This window comes from Cavia porcellus, unplaced genomic scaffold, assembly GCF_034190915.1.
Source record: "Cavia porcellus strain 051 isolate PalLab524CR breed Dunkin Hartley unplaced genomic scaffold, mCavPor4.1 scaffold_14, whole genome shotgun sequence".
NCBI lineage: Eukaryota > Metazoa > Chordata > Mammalia > Rodentia > Caviidae > Cavia > Cavia porcellus.
The window spans coordinates 3,702,036-3,720,433 of record NW_026947497.1 but is presented as its reverse complement, the minus strand read 5'-3'; the positions used below and the strand labels follow the sequence as shown (position 1 = coordinate 3,720,433).

Sequence of the window (18,398 nt, the reverse complement as noted above, 5' to 3'; positions counted from 1 at the left end):
CAAAACAGAAATAGGGTAGAAATAATACATAACTTCAAAGAAAAGATAAATAGTAAGAAATCACTAATTGATAATTACATACTGTCCTTTTAAAAATAGTTATTCAAGTTACAGAAGTGAAGCATACAAAGTAGACATTCAAACAGCGAGACTGCACACAGTTCAGTTCAACTATCCAACAAAAACTTAGTAATATGGTTGTAAATACTATACACTTAAACATACATGCAGTTATCTATATCTTCATGTATTTTAAGATTAAACAAACCAAAGCAGGCTAAAATCACTCTGAACAAAGAATAATCCTATTGCTGGGTTTCACATTATGACATTCCAGGATCAGCACTGGGTACTGTGGTGTCCTTTTTCTTCAGAGTATCTGTTCATTTCATCATGTGTTAAGAAGATCAGTTCTCATAAATTGTTTATAGATTCTACGCATGCATGAGTCTCTACATGTCTTTCTATCCTTTCTATATGAGAGGGAGAAACAAAACAAAGCAAGACAAAATAAAACATATTCCCATAAACACATGAAACAAAAAAAGTCATTTAAAACCACAGTACAAGGTGTTCTATAATGATTCCTGTGTTGTCTCTTGTTATCTTCAATAGAATTGTCTTTATCAGCAGGCATAGTATAATTGAATATAGCAGTACATAACAATATTAATAAAAACAAAACATTGTAGATAGTATAAAACTTCAAAAGCAGGTAATAACCAAACGAGAATGGGTATTGTAGTGAATCTTGTCATCTTTAGTGTAGTTGCCTATACTCTCAGACTTGATACTATCAATCATAACAGTTTTGAATAAAATTCATTGATATCAAACAACAGTCTAAAAACCGATTCAACTAAGATCAGTCATGGTAAAACAGTATAAGTTACACAGGGCTTCAGCTTAAGTTAATAGGGAATTAAGGATGATTACCATACTATATCCTGCTATTTTTGGGATAGCTGTCGGTGCCCTCACATCTAGTACAAATAGACAAGCTGGGTCAGAATAAAATCTATCTAAACAGAGCGGTGTGAGTAATGTGGGTTTTTAAATTATTCTTCCCCTTTCACTCCCACAGGGTGCTGTGCATTTTTGGGTCCCACCAATTCCCTCAGTTTTTAGATTGAGGGGGCAACTTAAGTGGTTCCAAACCTTCTCCCTCCTGGACTTGATCTCAAGTTGTATTCCTTTACCTACAAAACCTGTCTTTCCAGCCTATCTGCAGGTGTTGGTCAAGTTGCCCCTGTTACTTTCTGGTTCCCTGTCATGTAGAGCATTGTTTTCTCATATTTGATTTTCGGTCCGTAATCCCTTTTTCAGGTTAATTATATTTCTTATATAGAGCATCTCGGTGGACCCTGCCTCCTGATCTACTCTGCCTGTGTTTCTTTTTTTTTTTTTTTTTTAGTGTATCAAGGCCATCTATATTAGAAAGTATAACCAACCTTCTCTGCATCATTTCTGTTGTGCTATTTTTCTGCCATTAGTTGTCTGCTTTTCTCCTTCATTCCACTTTCTGTTCCATTCATTGAGGCCTCTCTGCCACTGTTCCTGAAATCCTGGTACTTTTTTCTCTCTCTAGAATGTCCTTCAGTATTCTCTGTAGGGTTGGATTGGTGGTCACAAATTCCTCCAGTTCCTCTTTGTCTTGGAAGCATCTTGTTTCTCCATTAATTTCTAGAGACAGTTTTTCAGGGTCCATCAATCTGGGCTGGAGGTTATTTTGTTTCAGGGCTTGGAATGCTTCACTCCAAGCTCTTCTTGATTTGATGGTCTGTGTCGAGAAGTCTGCCGTGATTTTGATGGGTTTTCCTTTATAAGTGATCTGTTTCTTTTCTCTGATGGCTTTTAATATTCTGTCCTTATATTGAATTTCTGGGATCTTGATGATTATATGTCTGGGTGTAGCTCTGTTTTGGTTGTAGTTGGCTGGAGTTCTGTATGCCTCATATATCTGAATATCATTTCCTTTTCCTATTCTTGGGAAGTTCTCCTTAATTATTTCTATGAATAGCCTTTGTAGTTCCTTTGTTTGTACTCCTGCTTCTTCATTCACATTCTTTATTCTTAAGTTATAGATCCTCTTGTCATCTTCAAGCCTTTGTATTGTTACTGCCTGTTTCCTTGTTATTTTTAAGAGATTTTTCCTTTCATGATCACACATTGCAAACCTGTCTTCAAGTTTTAATAGTCTATCCTAGTTTCTTTCAAGCAGTTTTGCCAGCTTTCAATGGAGTTTTTTATTTCCTGGTAATCTCTTTGAACCCTTTTCATGTATTCTAGGTTTTCTTTATATTCTTCAAACATTTCTCTCCTTTTTTTGTGTTCCTCCATTCTTCTGTCTATGTCTTCTTGAGAGGTACTTAGCATTTCTTTTATTAATCTACTTATATCTTGCTTTACTTGATTAAATACTTCACTTTTGAGCTCGTCTATGAGGTGCCAAAGATATCTCTTTATGTCCACTGATGCCATGTCTGATATTGCATGTTTGCTGCCCTCAGTCTCTTTTGTATTTACCTCTCCTGGATCAGTGTTCTCAGGGATGGGGCCTGAGGACTTTTCTTGTTTCTTTCTCTTGTCATGTTTTTGGTTTCTTCCAAACAGGTGTATACAAGAGGTCCAGCCCCTTTACTTGTTGGTTATGGTTCTTCTGAAGCACACTGGCTAGGGTTTTCTGCCCTCTCCAGTTTGCTATTGGTCATTGAGGTGCAAACAGGGGCAGCATATGCTGACTCCTCCCCTCCGGATCAGTCAACCTGTGGGGGCCTTCACTGTGTTAGTGTGTACCATGTGTAAGGAATTGGTTTGGGGCGACTTATTGGGTCCTGGCCAGAGGTGTGACCCAGGTCAAGCAGATCCCACCAGTCTGGTCTGGGGAGAGAACAACTGATTGAAGTCACTGCTGCTCCTTGTTCCTGCCCATCCTGCCCAATTCCAATGTGTAGTCCAGTTGGTTGCTCCTTTCCCGTGGGAAGGTCTTATTCCCAGCACTCACCTCATGTAATGCAGGTCCTTTGCCAGCTTCGTTCTCCTTGGGCTCGCTGACCTCTGACTTCAGCAGGACCGCAGTTCTGGCTAGTCACGGTGGAGGGGATTCAGTAAGCTCAGCTGAAGCAGCGGGAGTTAGGGCAGCTCAGTGAGTTGCAGCTGCACAAGTTCAGGCACTGCAGCGAGAGCACCGTGGCCGCTAATCTTAGCTGCTCCAATGGTAGCCCCAGGACTGCATGTTTGACCAGTTCTTTTCCCTTTAGTTTCTTCCTGAGTTGAGAGGATCCATCTCTCTCTGTCCAGACCTCCCCACAATGTTTTATTCTGGCACCTGAGTTGTTTGTCTCAGGGAGCCTCTATATCCTGCTGCTTATCTGTGCACCATCTTGGGGAAGGACTCTATGCCCAGTTCTATACATTTATTTTTATGACTGATTATTGACTAAAATCCCCCAAATACTATATAGGAAGAACATGGACCCTGGTTTTTGTTGTTTTGTTTTTGTTTTTGTTTCATTACATTTCCTAGCATTTAACACAGTGCCTGGCAGGCAGGAGGTCAACATGCATTGCAAGCCTACAAAAGTGGTTGGATGGTTGGATGGAGGGATGGGAAGGATGGATGGGTGAATGGATGGGTCGATGAGTAGATAGATGAATGGGTGGAGAGATGGGTGAATGAATGGGTGAAAAGAAAAATGTAGTTTTGTTCGCTTTTTCAGTGATACTCTTCTCCCACTGAAACATATTGCTACTGACTATTAAACTAACCTGGAAAATCACACCTTCATTTCTTGAAATTCTTTTCTTCCTAACCTTGTAAAACAGAAGCTTATAAATTTCCATGCAACAAAACTCTCCATTATCGTGGTTAAGAAAGCACACTGATAGGGTCACACTGTCTGTTTTGAATGCTGTGTTACTTGTCTGTAACCTCAGGCAAGTTACTTCATGTCTTAGAGCCACGTGTTCTCATTTCACTGCAGGATCTGTAATCCGAGGTCCTGCAGCACAGTGTTATAGGGATTGAATGAAATAATCCATGTGAAGTGCTTAGAACAACTGCTGGCATAATGCCTTCATTTCTCTGTTCTGACCAGTTTTATACTTTTTTGTTTTGTATGAATTCATTTTGTGTGAAGATACAGACAAATATTTAGAAGAAAACAAGAGACATGGTAGCCACTGCAGATCTCTTGTTGTCTTACTTTGAAACCTATGTCACTTACATCGGTTTTTTCTGATCTGACTTGTTCTGTTTTGTTATGTTTAATTTTACCCCCTTTAATATTAAAAAAAAAAAGAACAACTGCTGGCTTATGGGGGTGCTCGATTAACAAAGTTGTTATTTTTTTCTTACCTTTGAGTAAGTATAAATAATTTTTTGTTTTTAACCTCGGTTATAGGGAATATCTGCCTATTCTCCCTCCTTCCAGCAATACACTTGTGATTTTGTTTTCTTATTCAGGGTTCCCTTAAGCAGGAAAAAAGAAACATAGGAAAGAGACCACACACTCACCCAGGTCCTCTGGTATTACCTTTTTCTGCTGAATCCAGGCTGTGCTGTTGTTGCTGGTTCCAAGGACTGGCAAACGTCTCGGGGTCTCTCTCTCTCTCTCTCTCTCTCTCTCTCTCTCTCTCTCTCTCTCTCTCTCTGTCTTTCTCTCTCTTTCTCTGTCCTTCTCTGTCTCTCTTTCTCTCTCATGCTAGGGACTGAAGTCAGGGTCTTGTATATGTTAGGTCAGCTACCACTGAGCAGTAGCTATGCCCTAAAATGAACTATTTATGCAGTAAAACCATAACAACATGAGAGATAATGATAGTGCCCCACCTATGAATTCAGTCAGCAAATATTTTAAATTCAAAATTTAACATTATCCTCATTTTTACCCTCTTCCTCCCTTTTCTGCTCCTGAAGTAGAATTGACTAGACTTCTGTCCTTTCTCTTTAACTCCTCTACTTAGAAATAACAATGAAAATTAGAGTAGGCTAATGGAAGATGGTAAAAGGAGTGTAGTTCATGAATGTTAAGATTAGTCCGCCCATTGGATTCTGCTAAGGAAAGCACCCCAAATGTCAGTCATCACACGGCACTCATGTCTCATCTGATAGGGGCTCCCCAAGAGGATGTGCCAGGTTAGATGAGTTACCAAGTGTCAGGCAGAACAGTACCTGCCACATGATGAGTGCTATATGACTGTACAAGTCCTATTATCAGGATCACCAGTACTACCATCTTGGTCCCTTAAGAGTAGTTTTTGAGGGGCTAGAGATTTAGCTCAGCGGCATAAGCGCCTGCCTTGCAAGCAGGCAGTCGTGAGTTCGATCCCCGGTACCGATAAAAAGGAAAAAGACCAAAAAAAAAAAAAAAAAAGAGTAGTTTTTGAAAGCCAGAGATTTAGTGGTGTGGTCACCTGCCTGGCAAGTACAAGGTCATGAGTTCAATCACTGGTACCAAGAAAAAAGGCAAAAAAGAGTGGTTTTTGATATGTTCATGTTTAAGCCCTTTTCTACATTGTAAGTTTTTATACTCTGTTTTCTCTGTGGTTTATCTTTCCTCCTTAGCATCCAGTATCTGGCTGGCTTGTGTTCACTGAACACAACCGATCATGTCTCTAGTCATTGATTTGGGATGTGGAAGCTGACCTTAATTTGAGGGCTCTCTTGCATTACTGTCCCTTATCAGAGGTAATATTTCTGTCACCAGGCCATTATGGCCCAGATCTGACTGGTTCTCGAGAGGCTTGTGTGTGTGCAGAAGCGAGGTTCGTGGGAGGGAACTAGATCTGGGGGGCCAGACCCTCTCGGTGTATGAACCCACTTTTGGGTATGACAGAATGGCACCGCTGGGAAATGATGGCCCTGAGGAGGGCAGGCCTAACTGGAGGAGTGAGGAGAGAGCGTGGCCCCAGGGACCACATCTTGTCCCCAGCCCCGTGCCCATCGTTATTTCTCAAGTATTTTGTCACAGTCTCAGAAAGCTAACATGCTGTTGCTATACTCTGCAACTCTGAGATACATATATATTTGTATTTAATCCCTAAAAATTTTAAGGCAATTTTTTTGCCTAGATTGGTTAATAGGAAGAAAGAGAATTAGCAAGAAACTTGTTTTGTGTCATTAAATCTGATAGAAGATACCTTGCAAAACATGTTATGACTGAGCATGGTCACTCTAAAACAAAGACTTCAGAGGCACTCACCGCTCGGCAGGGGTGAGGAGGAAGAGGAATGCAAACCTATCTGAGTACCAGCTGTGTACTCGGTGTTCATCGCTTTCTCACAGTAACCTCACCGCAGCCAGGGAGGGAGGTATGACATTGATTTCACAAGTAATTAGGACGGACACCTGGAGTCCCCCTTCAGAGCTCTCCTCTGGCTGTGTCAAACACAGAATTCAAACCCAGTTTGCCAGATCCCAGGCCTCTTGTGTTTGCTGCTGTTATCACTCACACACACACACACACACACACACAGTACACACGTGCACGAACAATGAACTGTTGGACTGAGAACCCTCAAGGCTGTGCAGAGCTGTGGGTGGCTGACCTGGTGGTGCCGCAGAACAGCGAGCAAAGCCTGTTCATCGGAACTCAGAGACCAGAGCAAGTGAGCCTGGCCTACGGGGACCCATGTCCAGGACAGCCCCGGTTCTGCGCCTCTGTGCCAGCACCATCCCTTCCTCCAGGTCTGTCCGAGGAAGAAGCGGAACTCGTGAGAGGTTTTCACAGACTGCTCAGCCCTTTTCATCTTTGTCTAATAGTTGAGTGCTGCATTTGTTTCTTTTTACAGGACTGTGTCCTTTGCCCGTATACCTCTGATGAGCATCTTTCTTCGCTCCCCCAACACAGGCTGTCCTAGGTCCCCTGGCTCTGGAGACAGCTCGGCTCACGGCACCCCACTTGGAGTCCTATGCAAAGGACGTGATGACAGTGGCATTTTTAGCCATCCTGGTCACAGCCCCAAACGGGGCACTGTTCATCGGCATCCTGGGGCCCAGGTTCCTCACACGCCACTGGGACCCCAGCAAGGTGAAACTGCACCTGCCAGCGCTCGAGGGTCACTGAAGGTCGCGGCCATCTCACCCCTGCTGTCCCAGTGAATTCTCATAAGGCACAGTATGTGCAGGTTGTGCATGAGACCCAGAGCTCCCTAGAGACCCGACTTGTCTGCAGGCTTCCTCCGAATTCCTGCTTCCCAACCGCACATGATAAAACAGCATGAAATGCACTGCCCCGTGTTTCTGTATTTCAAGAACAAAGCTTATCTGCAAGTACACCAGGAAAGTCGGATCAGTAAGGCTATGTTCGGATGTCACAACACAAACCAAGCTTAACCCAAATTAAGTGAGCCGAGTGACACAGAAACATATCTGAATGTTGCGCCTGATAAGCTGCATTTCCACACAGCAGGAGGACTCCCATCCCATTAGTTCATTCCCACACATGATCCAAGAGGGAAAGAAGTGGCAGGAATGAAACAGTCAGCTCTAAAGAGGTCGGATAAATAGATTTTAAATTCCAGTTTTAGTGACTACCTGAACAAATGTTAAGGGAAAGAACCAGAGTTAGCCATCTGCTCATACTGCAGCACACTTGGAATCCGCTTAAACAGTATTCAGGTGAAAATATCTTTAGTTTTTATTTGCAGAAATAAAATCACAAGTGGAAAAAATACTGTGTATTTGTGATTGGTATTTAAAATCTGGGCATGAAAGCCAGTCTGCAGAAATGAAAGATTAGAGGCTGGGGATTTAGCTCAGCAGCATAAGCGCCTTCCTTGCAAGTGTGCAGTCGTGAGTTCGATCCCTGGTACCAATAAAAACGAAAAAGACAAAAAGAAAAGATTATTTAATAGATGACTGCCAATGTGAGAGCTGCTTTTTGTTAGCGGTACAGAATTTTCCTCTGTTCTGGCTAAGGAAATCTGTGTGCCAGTGTAAAACTATCGTGTGTCTTTACCCTTTGTTCACTATTTAAGGAATTTTTATTGAAGCGAGACTATTATAGTCTATAATCCCAGCACTTGGGAGACTGAAGCAGGAGAATCACTGCAAGTTTGAAGTTTGGGCTACATAGTGAGTTCAAGGCAAGTCTGATACATAGCAAAACCCTGACTCAAAAAGATTATCAACTAAATATGGTGGGACAGGCCTGTAATCCCCAGCACTCAGGAGGCTGAGGCAGGAAGATCTTTATAAGTTTGAAGGCAGCCTGGGCTACACAGTGAGCTCAAAGCGAGCCTGAACTGCATATCGAGACCCTGTCTCAAAAAAAAATTATAATTTACATTAGACTGCTATTTTATGTTCATGATGCATAGCAATTCCCTTCATCCAGGGGACTAACTTCCATTTCCTTGCTAAGTGATCGGTTCTGTTATTGAAAACGGAAGGACATGCTTCACTCAGCCACACTAAAACACCACCGACAAAGAATGCTTTACATGTTTGTATTCTGCTGACAGTCCTTTTTCCCAGAGCCTGTAAAACATCTGTGTGTTTTTACATGTTACTATTTGGGCTGATCTTTGTTTTAAGTCAGTAACCCAGAAAACATTGTTTGCTAGATGACATTTGCTTAATGCTTTTATTTCTTTTTAAAATTTATTTTATGCTTGACAGGTTTCCCCATAATGTGAAAGTCTTTGAGGCTTAGCTATTTGTCTTTCTCAAGCACGAGTTTGCTTCGTGGTTCCAGAGCCCGCCAGTGCCCATATGCACTACTGGGCCAGGTCCAGGTGGGATGTGTCCCCCTTAGTCACCTGGAGCCTGGAGCCTGGAGCCTGGGCGGAAGGAGCTGTGAGTGCCCCGTGGCCAGCAGAAGCCGGACTTTTGGCCAGCAGGGAGGAGCAGAGTGGAACAGCAGACAGCGGTTTGCCCACCGTTTGTCTGCGCTCCGCCAGTCATGCCGTCGGCCAGCGCAGCAGGTCACAGCCTGCAGCTCGTGGAGCCTTGTAACGCCCTGAGAGCCGGCCAAAACTGCGCTAGCAGCAGCCGAAGGGACGGACCCTGCCGGTGACATTGTGTCAGGACAGCTGGGGGCCCAGGATAGCTGGGAGCTCAGCACCCCGCATGGCTGGCTGGTGTCCAGCATCCTGACAGCGCCACCTGGCCGGGGGGAGGCCTCGTGCCTGTGCATCTCTCCCCATACCCTTGGAAACCCGACCCGTTCAGCAGGTCGGCCTCTCCCAAGCACCCCTTCCTTACGCACTTCGCAGTAGGAGTGAAGGTCCACAGTGCCCAGCGCTCTGTGCGGTCCAGCAGGACCTGAGAGCTCGCCCCGCCGCTGGGCACCGCCTGCGTGCTGGTGGGGCGCTTGGGCTGCGGCTCGGCAGGCGCCCTTTGCCGCAGGTTCGCGTGAACGCTGCACACGCTCCTGTCCTCCCTGCGGCCGCCTTGCATTTAGCCGATGACGAAGATGCCCTTCGCTGCACGAGCAGTCCACCGAGAGGGAGAACTGGGGCTCCAACGCTATCGGACGCTCTGCTTGGGTGAGCGCCATGGCTGGAGTGGGGGTGGGGGCGCTGGGCTGGGCCGGGCCGGGCCAAACCGGGGTGTGGATGGCTGCCTCCTAGGGGGCGCTGGCGGGCCCTCTCTTCGGTCTTCCTCTCCTCCTCCCCCACCTCTCTTGCTCCTCCTCTTCCTCTCTTCCCTGCCTTATCTCCCCGTCCTCTCTCACACTCCAGTATGAGTTCCTTGTCCCTGCCAGCCAGCGTGCGGATGGGGCTGCCCGACAGATCCTGAGCTGTGCGACCTTCTCTCTAGGAAGTCGGTGGCCTCCGGACGTTTTTACAGCGACACAAAGCCAACGCAGCAGTGTCTGTTGGCAGCGTTTGTCTGTCTTTAATTTGCTGGTTCATTGTCTTGTAATTCCGAGTTCTCTAAATGCATGTTTTGGAGGCCAGGGCTCTCTTTGATGTGTGCTCCGGACAGGTTTCCTCCCAGCCCGCTGTCTGCTCAATGACAGTGCCTTTCACTGAGCAGAAGGGTTCGTTTTAGTAGCAGCCCGGCTTGTCAAGTTGTTCCCTTCCGGGCCATGCCTTTTGCATGTATCTGAAGTCACCATCAAACCTAAAATGGCCTAGCTTTTCTATGCTGAGTGCTGTAGCTTTGCATTTTACATTTAGGTGTGTGATTGCTTGTTGGTCAAAACTCATGGGCTGGAGCCTGTGTAGTGGTGCACACCTGTAATCCCAGCACCTGTAATCCCAGAACCTGGGCTACATAGCGAGACCTTGTCTCAAAAAACAAAAAACAAAAACCACCACCAAAAAAAAAAAAACGGGCCGCAGAGGTAGCTCAGCAGTGTAGCACTTGCCTGGCAAATGCAAGGCCCAAGGTTCAAGTCATGATACAAAAAAACAAAATAAAACAACAAGCAAAAAATCAGTTGAACGCATTTGTGTGACTATTTCTGGGGTTTCCAGTCTGTTTAACGTATCGGTTTTTCTATGTAATTTTTGCTTTCTGTTTTGTTGTTTGTTTTTTTTTTTTTTTTTTTTTTTGGTCTTTTTATTTTTTATCGGCACCAGGGATCGAACTCACGACTGCCTGCTTGCAAGGCAGGCGCTTATGCTGCTGAGCTAAATCTCCAGCCCCTTGTTTTTGTTTTTTAAGACAAGGTCTTGCTATGTAGGTCAGGCCAGTCTTGAACTCACTATGAAGCCCAGGCTGGCCTCAGATTCACAGTAATGTTCCTGCCTCAGCCTCCCAAAGATGAGATTACAGGCATGTGCCACTGTGCCTGGTTCTATGTAATTTTTTAAAGATCAAAGAGCTCAAAAAAGTAATTATTATATGAAAAACAAAATGTCAATATATCCTACAATGCAGAAACTACAAAGGCTCTTGACTACAATGTAATGAAGTAATTTAGTCATATATAACAAATATTACTGGAGTCAGAGAAATTAAAATTGGAAATATTGATTTAAGAAGGAATGATAATAAAATTCCATATCTCAGACATAAGGCAAATGGCCAAAGCTGTGCTCACAGAAATACGTATAGCCTTAGCAGTTTTATTAATGAACGTTAAAGTACACTATTCTGTCATGAACTTCATACCTCCTTGACATGAGTGACTTTTTCTTAAGTCTGGGAGTTGAACAGGGTCAGTCCTTTAGCTCTGTCCTTTCTCTTCAGGAATGTGAGAGCCGTTCTGGATTTTTTTCTGTCCATGAAAACTTTGTAACCTGTTTGTCTATATTAACCAAATAATTGGCTGAGATTCCAATTTATGATTTCATTGGATCTAAGCTCAGGCTAGAAAGAAACTAATATTTAGTCTTCTAGTTCATGAACACGCAATATCTTTTTTATCTAGATATTATCCAGCTTTCTTATTAGCTGTATAGTCTTTTTTATACAGATCACGTAGATGTTTTGTGAGTTATACCAGTGTGTTTGGTGCTAATGTCAATAATGTGATAGACGATTGGCTTATACGCCAACTTCATATCCCACAGGCTTGTAATCATCACTTCCAAGTTCTATTATTCTTTGCTGATGATTTAAGATTTTGTGTATAAAACGTATGACTTTGCAGTTTTATTTCTTCCTTCCCAATTTGCATCTTTCTTTTCCATTTTGTGCTCCCTAAGACTTCCAATACAATGTTCAATTCACCAGGCTTTACCCTAACAGTTTCATCATAAATCATTTACTTCATTAAGAGGTGAAGAATGAGAATTGTTTTGTTCTTTCAACAGTTGTTACCTGTCTTTCCTCTGTAAAGAACAGCTTTTCTCTGGTTTTTTAATGAACTAAATTTCCTACATAAAAACATTAAAAATTGCAATATTCTTTAACAACCAGTTTTCAGAGTTGATGTGCTACAGCTGCCAGGGTGCCCAGTGGAAAAAGCTTGTTTTTTATACAGATAAATGATTTTATTTTTGTTTTTCTTCACTTACTTTTAAGACTATATAGACTTGACTCATTTAATAATACTGTTTTTCAATTTTCAGAGGTGGGACCCAGAGAATGTGAGAATCATGATGTTGTTAATGAAAAACATCAGGTAATAACTAAAGACCTCATTCTTGTGGACTGGAAACCCATTAGCTGAGCGGGCGCTAGGAGGCGGGCACAGCTGCGGGCAGGAGGCCAAGGGCAGGAAGGTGCCTCTGAAGGGTGTGTCCTGACCTCCCTCCTTGCCAGCTGTCATGTGGTGAGCAGCTCTGCTCTGCCTCTTCAGTGTCTCCAACTCATCCACAGGCCTAAAGCAATGGCATTGGCCAACCATGGACAGAGGGAGCCCTCTTAAAACAGGAGCCAAAATACATTTTTCCTCCGTAAGTTGTTCTTGTCAGGTATTTGGTAACAGTGGTGAAAAGCTGACTAACACACTTACAGTTAAGAATCATCACCAATAAAATGTACAACAGCTAGGTGTGATGGCACACTCCTAATCCCAGCATTTGGGAGGTTGAGGCAGGAAAGTTGTTTGCAAGTTTGAAACCAGCCTGGGCTATAAAGTGAGCCCAAGGCCAGCCTGAACTGCACAGTGAGACCATCTCAAAAAGACAGTAAATAAATAAATAAATAAATAAATACAATAAAAAACATTTTTATCATCCCCAAAAGAATCCTAAATCTGCTAGGAGTAGCTTTCCACTTCCTCCCAAGTCTCTCAACTCCTGGCATCCAGTAATCTACTTTTTGTCTCTGTAGCTTTGCTTTTCTGAACATTTCATAAAAATAAAATCACATATTACATGCTCTTTTGGGTTTGGCATGTTTCACTTAATGTACTGTTTTCAAGAGCTGTGTTCCACAGCACATGCCAGGCAACCATTACTGTTGGTGTGATTTCTAATACTCCAAATTGGGCACCAGAGGCCTGTTTATACTGGCTTCTATACCTTTTGGACATGACTCCATTCATCTTTAAATACTTCCTGACACTCACATATTTCAGACTCCCTTCTCTTTAGCACACCTACAAGCAGCCACATTTGAAGATGCCAGGATCCTTTCAGGGGAAAGGCATTTAGGAACAAATACCTTGGTGCCAGGCACGTTACTTGCCACTGCTCATCTCTAATTCCAGGCCTTTCCATTACATGGTGCTAAGAAATGTTTGAAGGATCATGAAGTCAAGATTTACAAGCGCCAGGCAATACGGAATAAAAACAGGGCAAATATTAGCAAAGAGTTGAATATACTTCCCGAAATTCCCTGTTTAACAACCAGGTTCTGTTCCTGCGAATAGGTTGCTGAGTGAATTGTCATAAATGAGTAATTGTATTTAGTATGCAAGTCACAGTATTCAGAACAAAAAAATGTCAAAGGAAACTCCAACTTGATGACTGTGCTTTTATTTCCATAACTCATATATAGTAATGTGTAACAAAACATAAAACCACAGTACCGTACAATCAGCAAAAATTACAGTACTGTATGTATAAACAAGGTGCACTGCACAAAAAAAAAAAACCACCACCTTGACGTTCTCTACGCAAGGTGTATAGACCTGTACAAAAAAAAAATTTAAAAAGTCGTAACTCCAAACAGTGGTCATAAGTGCAAATAGTCATTAAAACCGCAGGTAGGTCATTAAATGAGCACTGCAAACAGACAATACTGCCTTCTCCTTTCTGATTTAGATGCCTTGTATTTCTTTCTCTTGCCTACCTGCTCTGGCCGGACACTGGTACCTGCTGAATAGGAGCGGAGAGACTGGGCACCCTTGTTTCATTCCTGAGAAGAAACAGCTTTCACCATGGAGTATGATGTTATCCGTGGGCGTAGTGTTTAAGGTGCACTTCTTTCTGACTTTATCATGAAAGATTACTCAATTTGGTCAAATATGTTTATGCATCTATGGAAATGCTTAATGATTTCTACCCTTCATGCTGTTAATGGGTTATGCCATGTTCATTATTGAACGTGTTGAGCCAGCCTTGGGGGGCCTGGAGCTACTGCTCTTTCCAGAGTGAAGTAGGCAGCTGCCTGTATGGTTTGCATCCTGAGCTGGCCTTTTGATGACTCACGCTAACCATTTATCCTCCTGCCACAACATGGGGACTCTCACATGGTTGCAAGCTGAGAGAATCTGGTGCCACAATTCTTGCTGACATGGGGACCTGGGCCACCTGGTCATACTACTTGCTTTTGTCCCCCAGCTCTGCTCCTCCCTGCCTGGTGCCTATCATCCTTCCCTATCATCATAGATGCTGCCAGGCTATCGCAGAGCTCATGCTGGGGCCATCTAGTCCATGGTCACTGAATGCCCACTGCAGGTGTGCATCTCCACTTGAGTTCAGGAGTATGCCAGAAGCTATTAAGGTCCATCCGTGTGCCATGGGAGTGTACGGCACAGACTTAACCGTGGACTCTACTGTGACAAGGGGTAAACACAGCTTCTCAAACAAGATTCTAAATGTGGGCTACTGATCTTCCTGTGAAAGCAAACTGCTTCTGGTCAAGTTTCCTATGAGTCTTGCTTTATCTATTTTATATGCACATATATCTGTAATCTTTTCATTTCCACTCAATTTTAAATGTGTTCTCATCCTTACTATAATTTTTTCTTAATTTTTTCAAAGATTATTTGGAAAGATGTTTTTCATTTCTAAACTTTGAGTATTTTAGATAACTTTTATTAATTTCTAGTGTCTGTATTTTATAACTAAGACAAAAATCTGACACTTATGTTTAGACCGAATGTCTCATAACTTCTATACACATATCAACTGTTCTTGGAAAGGATATGAACTCTTTAACCAGAGTTCCGTATCACCTAAAGAGCCTTATTCATTTTGTCTATTTCGTCTATTTCTATGGTAAAAATGATGTGCATTTGTAGATTTGTTAATTGCTCTTTACAGTTCTATTGATTCTAGATTTGAGGATATATGAGTAGGTATCTACAATTTTAGGTTTGATGTCTTCTTGCTGACTCTTTTTACTAGACATTACTGTGTGGTTTGAGGATTTCAGTGCTGCTCAAGGAAAAAACACACGACCAGGAGGTGGCAGTAGATACAAGCAAGCTTTATTCTGGGATCCTTTGACCTGTCTGCTTTGAGGGAAAGGCTTCAACAGCAAGATCAGAATTTCTGGAGATGGGAAGGTGTTGAAGGGAGTTAAAGGGGGAAAAAACAATCAAAAATTGTCAAGATACAGATACCAATCCCCAAAAATGAATGTAATTATTATGTGTCAGAAGAATGTACTAATAAAGAGTCCCAAGGCATGGGGTCCAGCACCCAGAGGGGAGGAGGTTCAGAGAGAATGGGATCGAGGAGGTCACTCAGCAACATGGGCTGGAGTGTCCAGGTCACAGAGCACAAAGGACAGCAGCAGCTCACGGTTTATAGCCCAGGCAGATTCAGACAGTCACAGAGGATATGTGAAGCATGCAGGCTCTAAATGACTGCTAAGCTGCTTGCTGGAGATACTTAAAGCAACTAGATATGTAAATTTTGAGTTCAGTGGTGTTGGGTGTCTTAGTTACTGCATCAGTGCTGACACACAATACCCAGCACCTGCAATTTAAAGAGGGAAGATTTATCTTCGCTCAAGTTTCAGTAGTCTCAGTCTTTGCATAGCAGAGGGGCATGGCCAACAGAAATGAAGACCAAAGAACAGAGCTCAGAAGGAAGATGAACCCTTGCGCCAAACCCCTAGTGACCACCTCCCCTAAGCAGGACCCTCCTCCTAACATCAGGTCAGCTAAAAGCCACCATAAGCCAACTGCCTTACAAAAGCTTCCCCATGAGCATGTGAGGCCCTTGAGGGACACCTAGCCACCTGTGTAGCTCTTTATGCAAAGTGCATTTAGTCTATCTCTAAGAGTTGCCAGAGTCTAACAGGTCAAGCATTGCTGAACAATCCAAGTCCTAAGTCTCATCTCAGACTGACAGCCAACTCTTAGTAGTGAACCCTTACAAATACCAACAAGTTAAACACTACCAACATATAACGGCACAGAGTAAGCATCAAATTCCAAAAGGAAAAACCAGGAAGTCAGAAGCCAATGGGGCCACGCAGGACTGAACCCCAGCAGGGTAACTAGTAAGCCTGTGGATCAATGTCCGCCACCCAGCACAAGTTGTGGCAAAATGTGAATTGTACAGGGCTTAGGTGGCCTCGTCCCTACAGCAGTGCCTGTGGTTGTAGCCCTCCCTGATGGATTTCTCTCTGGCTTTCCTCATTCCATGTTCCTGGTTCCTCCAACTTCCTGGGGTCTCCGCCGCACTTCTCACTTTACTCTTACAGTGTTACACACTGCCCTCAGGGACACACCACTTGCTCTCCCAGGCCTCCTCCTGAAATCTGGCTAGAAGCCTTTGTGACCCTACAACTCTTGCATTCTGCATACCTGTTAAAACCAGCACCATGTGGATAATACCAAGGTCTGCTACCACCATGAGCCATGGCTGGCCCCTTTGAATCTGCTAGAGAGGCTCTCAGTGCCTAGACGGCTCAGCACTGTGAACAGAATTTCAGGGAACAAATTCCCTAGGTGACCCATTCTAGAGAACATTGCAGGGCTTTCTTCCCAAAGCAGTGTCTTCCATCCTTGCAATTTTAACCCTTCAAAAAGGTGGGGTCTTGCAGACTTCTGACATGCCCTCCAGCCATTTTTCCTATTGTTCTAATCCAAAGTACCAGGCTTCTCTTTAATCCTTTCAGCAGCCAAGCTTTCCTCTGCTGCAACTTTATACAGGCTTTAACTTTATGGGAGCTTCCTTTCAGCTAAAACAAACTTTTAAAATCACTCAGCTGTTAAGGCCAGGGATATAGCTCAGTGGCACAGTGCCTGCCTGGCAAATGCAATCATGAGTTCGATTCCCAGTACCAAAAAAAAAAAAAAATCAGTCAGCTGTGCCATTTGCTCTTGGTTCTCAACAGAGATTCAGCTACAAGGCCCCAATAATACCCATGCCACAGCCTCGACACTTGAGTTTTCTTGAAATTTCCTCCACCAGGATGAGTCCACTGCCCTTAATTGCAGCTTTCCCCAAAGTCGCAGAACATAAGCAAAATGTAGACAGATTTTCTGCCAAAATAAAACATCCTGGCCTGGAATACAACTGCTGGTTATGTCTGTTTTCATAACTGAAATCTCTTCAGCTTGTTCTTTGCTAGATGCATTACTGTCAGCACTCTGCTCTCCTGAGCTCTGACCATCAGATGTCACAGCCTCACTAGCCCGCCTCTACAAACCTTACCAAACTCCTCCGGTGAACTAGTTCCAACGTTTTCTAAACCACATGGTTTATCAGGTGTCAGCACAACAATGACCCCACTTCTCTGTTACCAAAATCTTAGATATTTCCCTCATTGCCAGAACACACTGCCCAACATCCAAAACTGAAGGGAGGAAAGCTTTATTTTGGCTCATGTTTACACTCCGTGGTCACCTGGCTCTGAGGCAGGACCCCACAGCAGAGGTGCAAGGCCAGGGAAAAGCTACTGATGGCATGGCCTTGGGGGAACAGAGGGGGTCAAGGGAAGAGGCAGGAAAGGAGGGTAACTGTCCAGTGAACACGCTCAGTGACATGCCCATTCGTCCCCACCAAGCCCCACCTCCTCACAGCAAGTCTACTATAATGCCCCTGTAATACAGTCACTCCGGTGGGCATGCCTATGACTTCATGAGGCTGTCGGGAGCGTCTGGATGTAAACCAAAACAGTGATGATTTTTTAATGTATGTTTTTTTAATTTGTACATATGTATGGACATACAGTGCAATGACTCAATTCATGTACAATATGTAAGAATCAAATGTTGCATGTTTATCTCCTTAAACATTTTAAAAATATTTCTAACACATAACTGTACATAGTTATGGGGTACAGTGTGATACAACACATACAAATCAAGGTAAGTGACCCCTGTGTCTCCTGATCCTTGCCTCCTCTTTGGAACTCTAAGCTCTTCTAGCTACTCATCACACACACGGAGGTTACTGAGAACCAGTCACCCACAGGCTACAGAACCCCAGCACCTGCTCCTCCAGCACCTTCCCCGCTCTGGTGCCTGTTATTCAACCCCAGCTTCCACTCTTCTCCCTCAGTGCCCTGTAACAGGCCAAAACCACAACGAGCTGTCACCTCGGCCTCCTCAGGCTGCACTGTTATCAAGAAGGCAAAACGTGACAAACGCTGTAGGCACGTGGAGAAAGGGGAATGAACACTTTCGCACTTCTGGTGGGAATGTAAACTGTTCAGCCATTACAGGGGACAGTGTGAGGTTCCTGAAAAACCCGAAACCAGATCTTCCCAGGGGCCGGCACTCCCTGCTCTGGCATCCAAAGGGAATGAAAGCAGCAGGTCAAAGAAGCCTTGCAACCAGAGGTTACTGTAGCGCTCTTCATAATAACCACGATACAGAATCCAGCTAAATCCCACCTGTGTATAAATAAGGAAAATGTGCTGTGTACAC

The 18,398-nt window shown here is 43.7% G+C and overlaps 2 protein-coding genes across 17 annotated transcripts in view; one reads left to right on the top strand and one right to left on the bottom strand.

Annotated features, from left to right (window-relative positions):
- The window catches only part of Slc9b1 (solute carrier family 9 member B1), a 71,710-nt gene extending 54,667 nt beyond the window's left edge, over nt 1-17,043 (top strand). For 8 of the 13 annotated variants that reach the window (XM_063260573.1, XM_063260568.1, XM_063260574.1 and 5 more), the window contains 2 exons: nt 6,849-9,489; nt 11,968-17,043. In XM_063260573.1, the coding sequence (XP_063116643.1) occupies nt 6,849-7,064 (216 nt within the window). In that variant the 3' untranslated portion in view covers nt 7,065-9,489; nt 11,968-17,043. Of the gene's footprint in view, nt 1-6,789; nt 9,490-9,684; nt 10,394-11,967 lie in introns of those variants that run through there. The other 5 variants (XM_063260566.1, XM_063260563.1, XM_063260565.1 and 2 more) reach the window with 5 other exon arrangements.
- Nucleotides 1-18,398, bottom strand: part of Cisd2 (CDGSH iron sulfur domain 2) — a 68,298-nt gene that overhangs the window by 27,624 nt on the left and 22,276 nt on the right. For 2 of the 4 annotated variants that reach the window (XM_023564335.2, XM_013150583.3), the window contains exon 4: nt 14,978-18,364. The exons of the other annotated variants lie outside the window; for them this stretch is intronic. The gene's annotated coding sequence lies outside the window, so the exon portion shown is untranslated. Of the gene's footprint in view, nt 1-14,977; nt 18,365-18,398 lie in introns of those variants that run through there. 4 annotated transcript variants of the gene reach the window in all.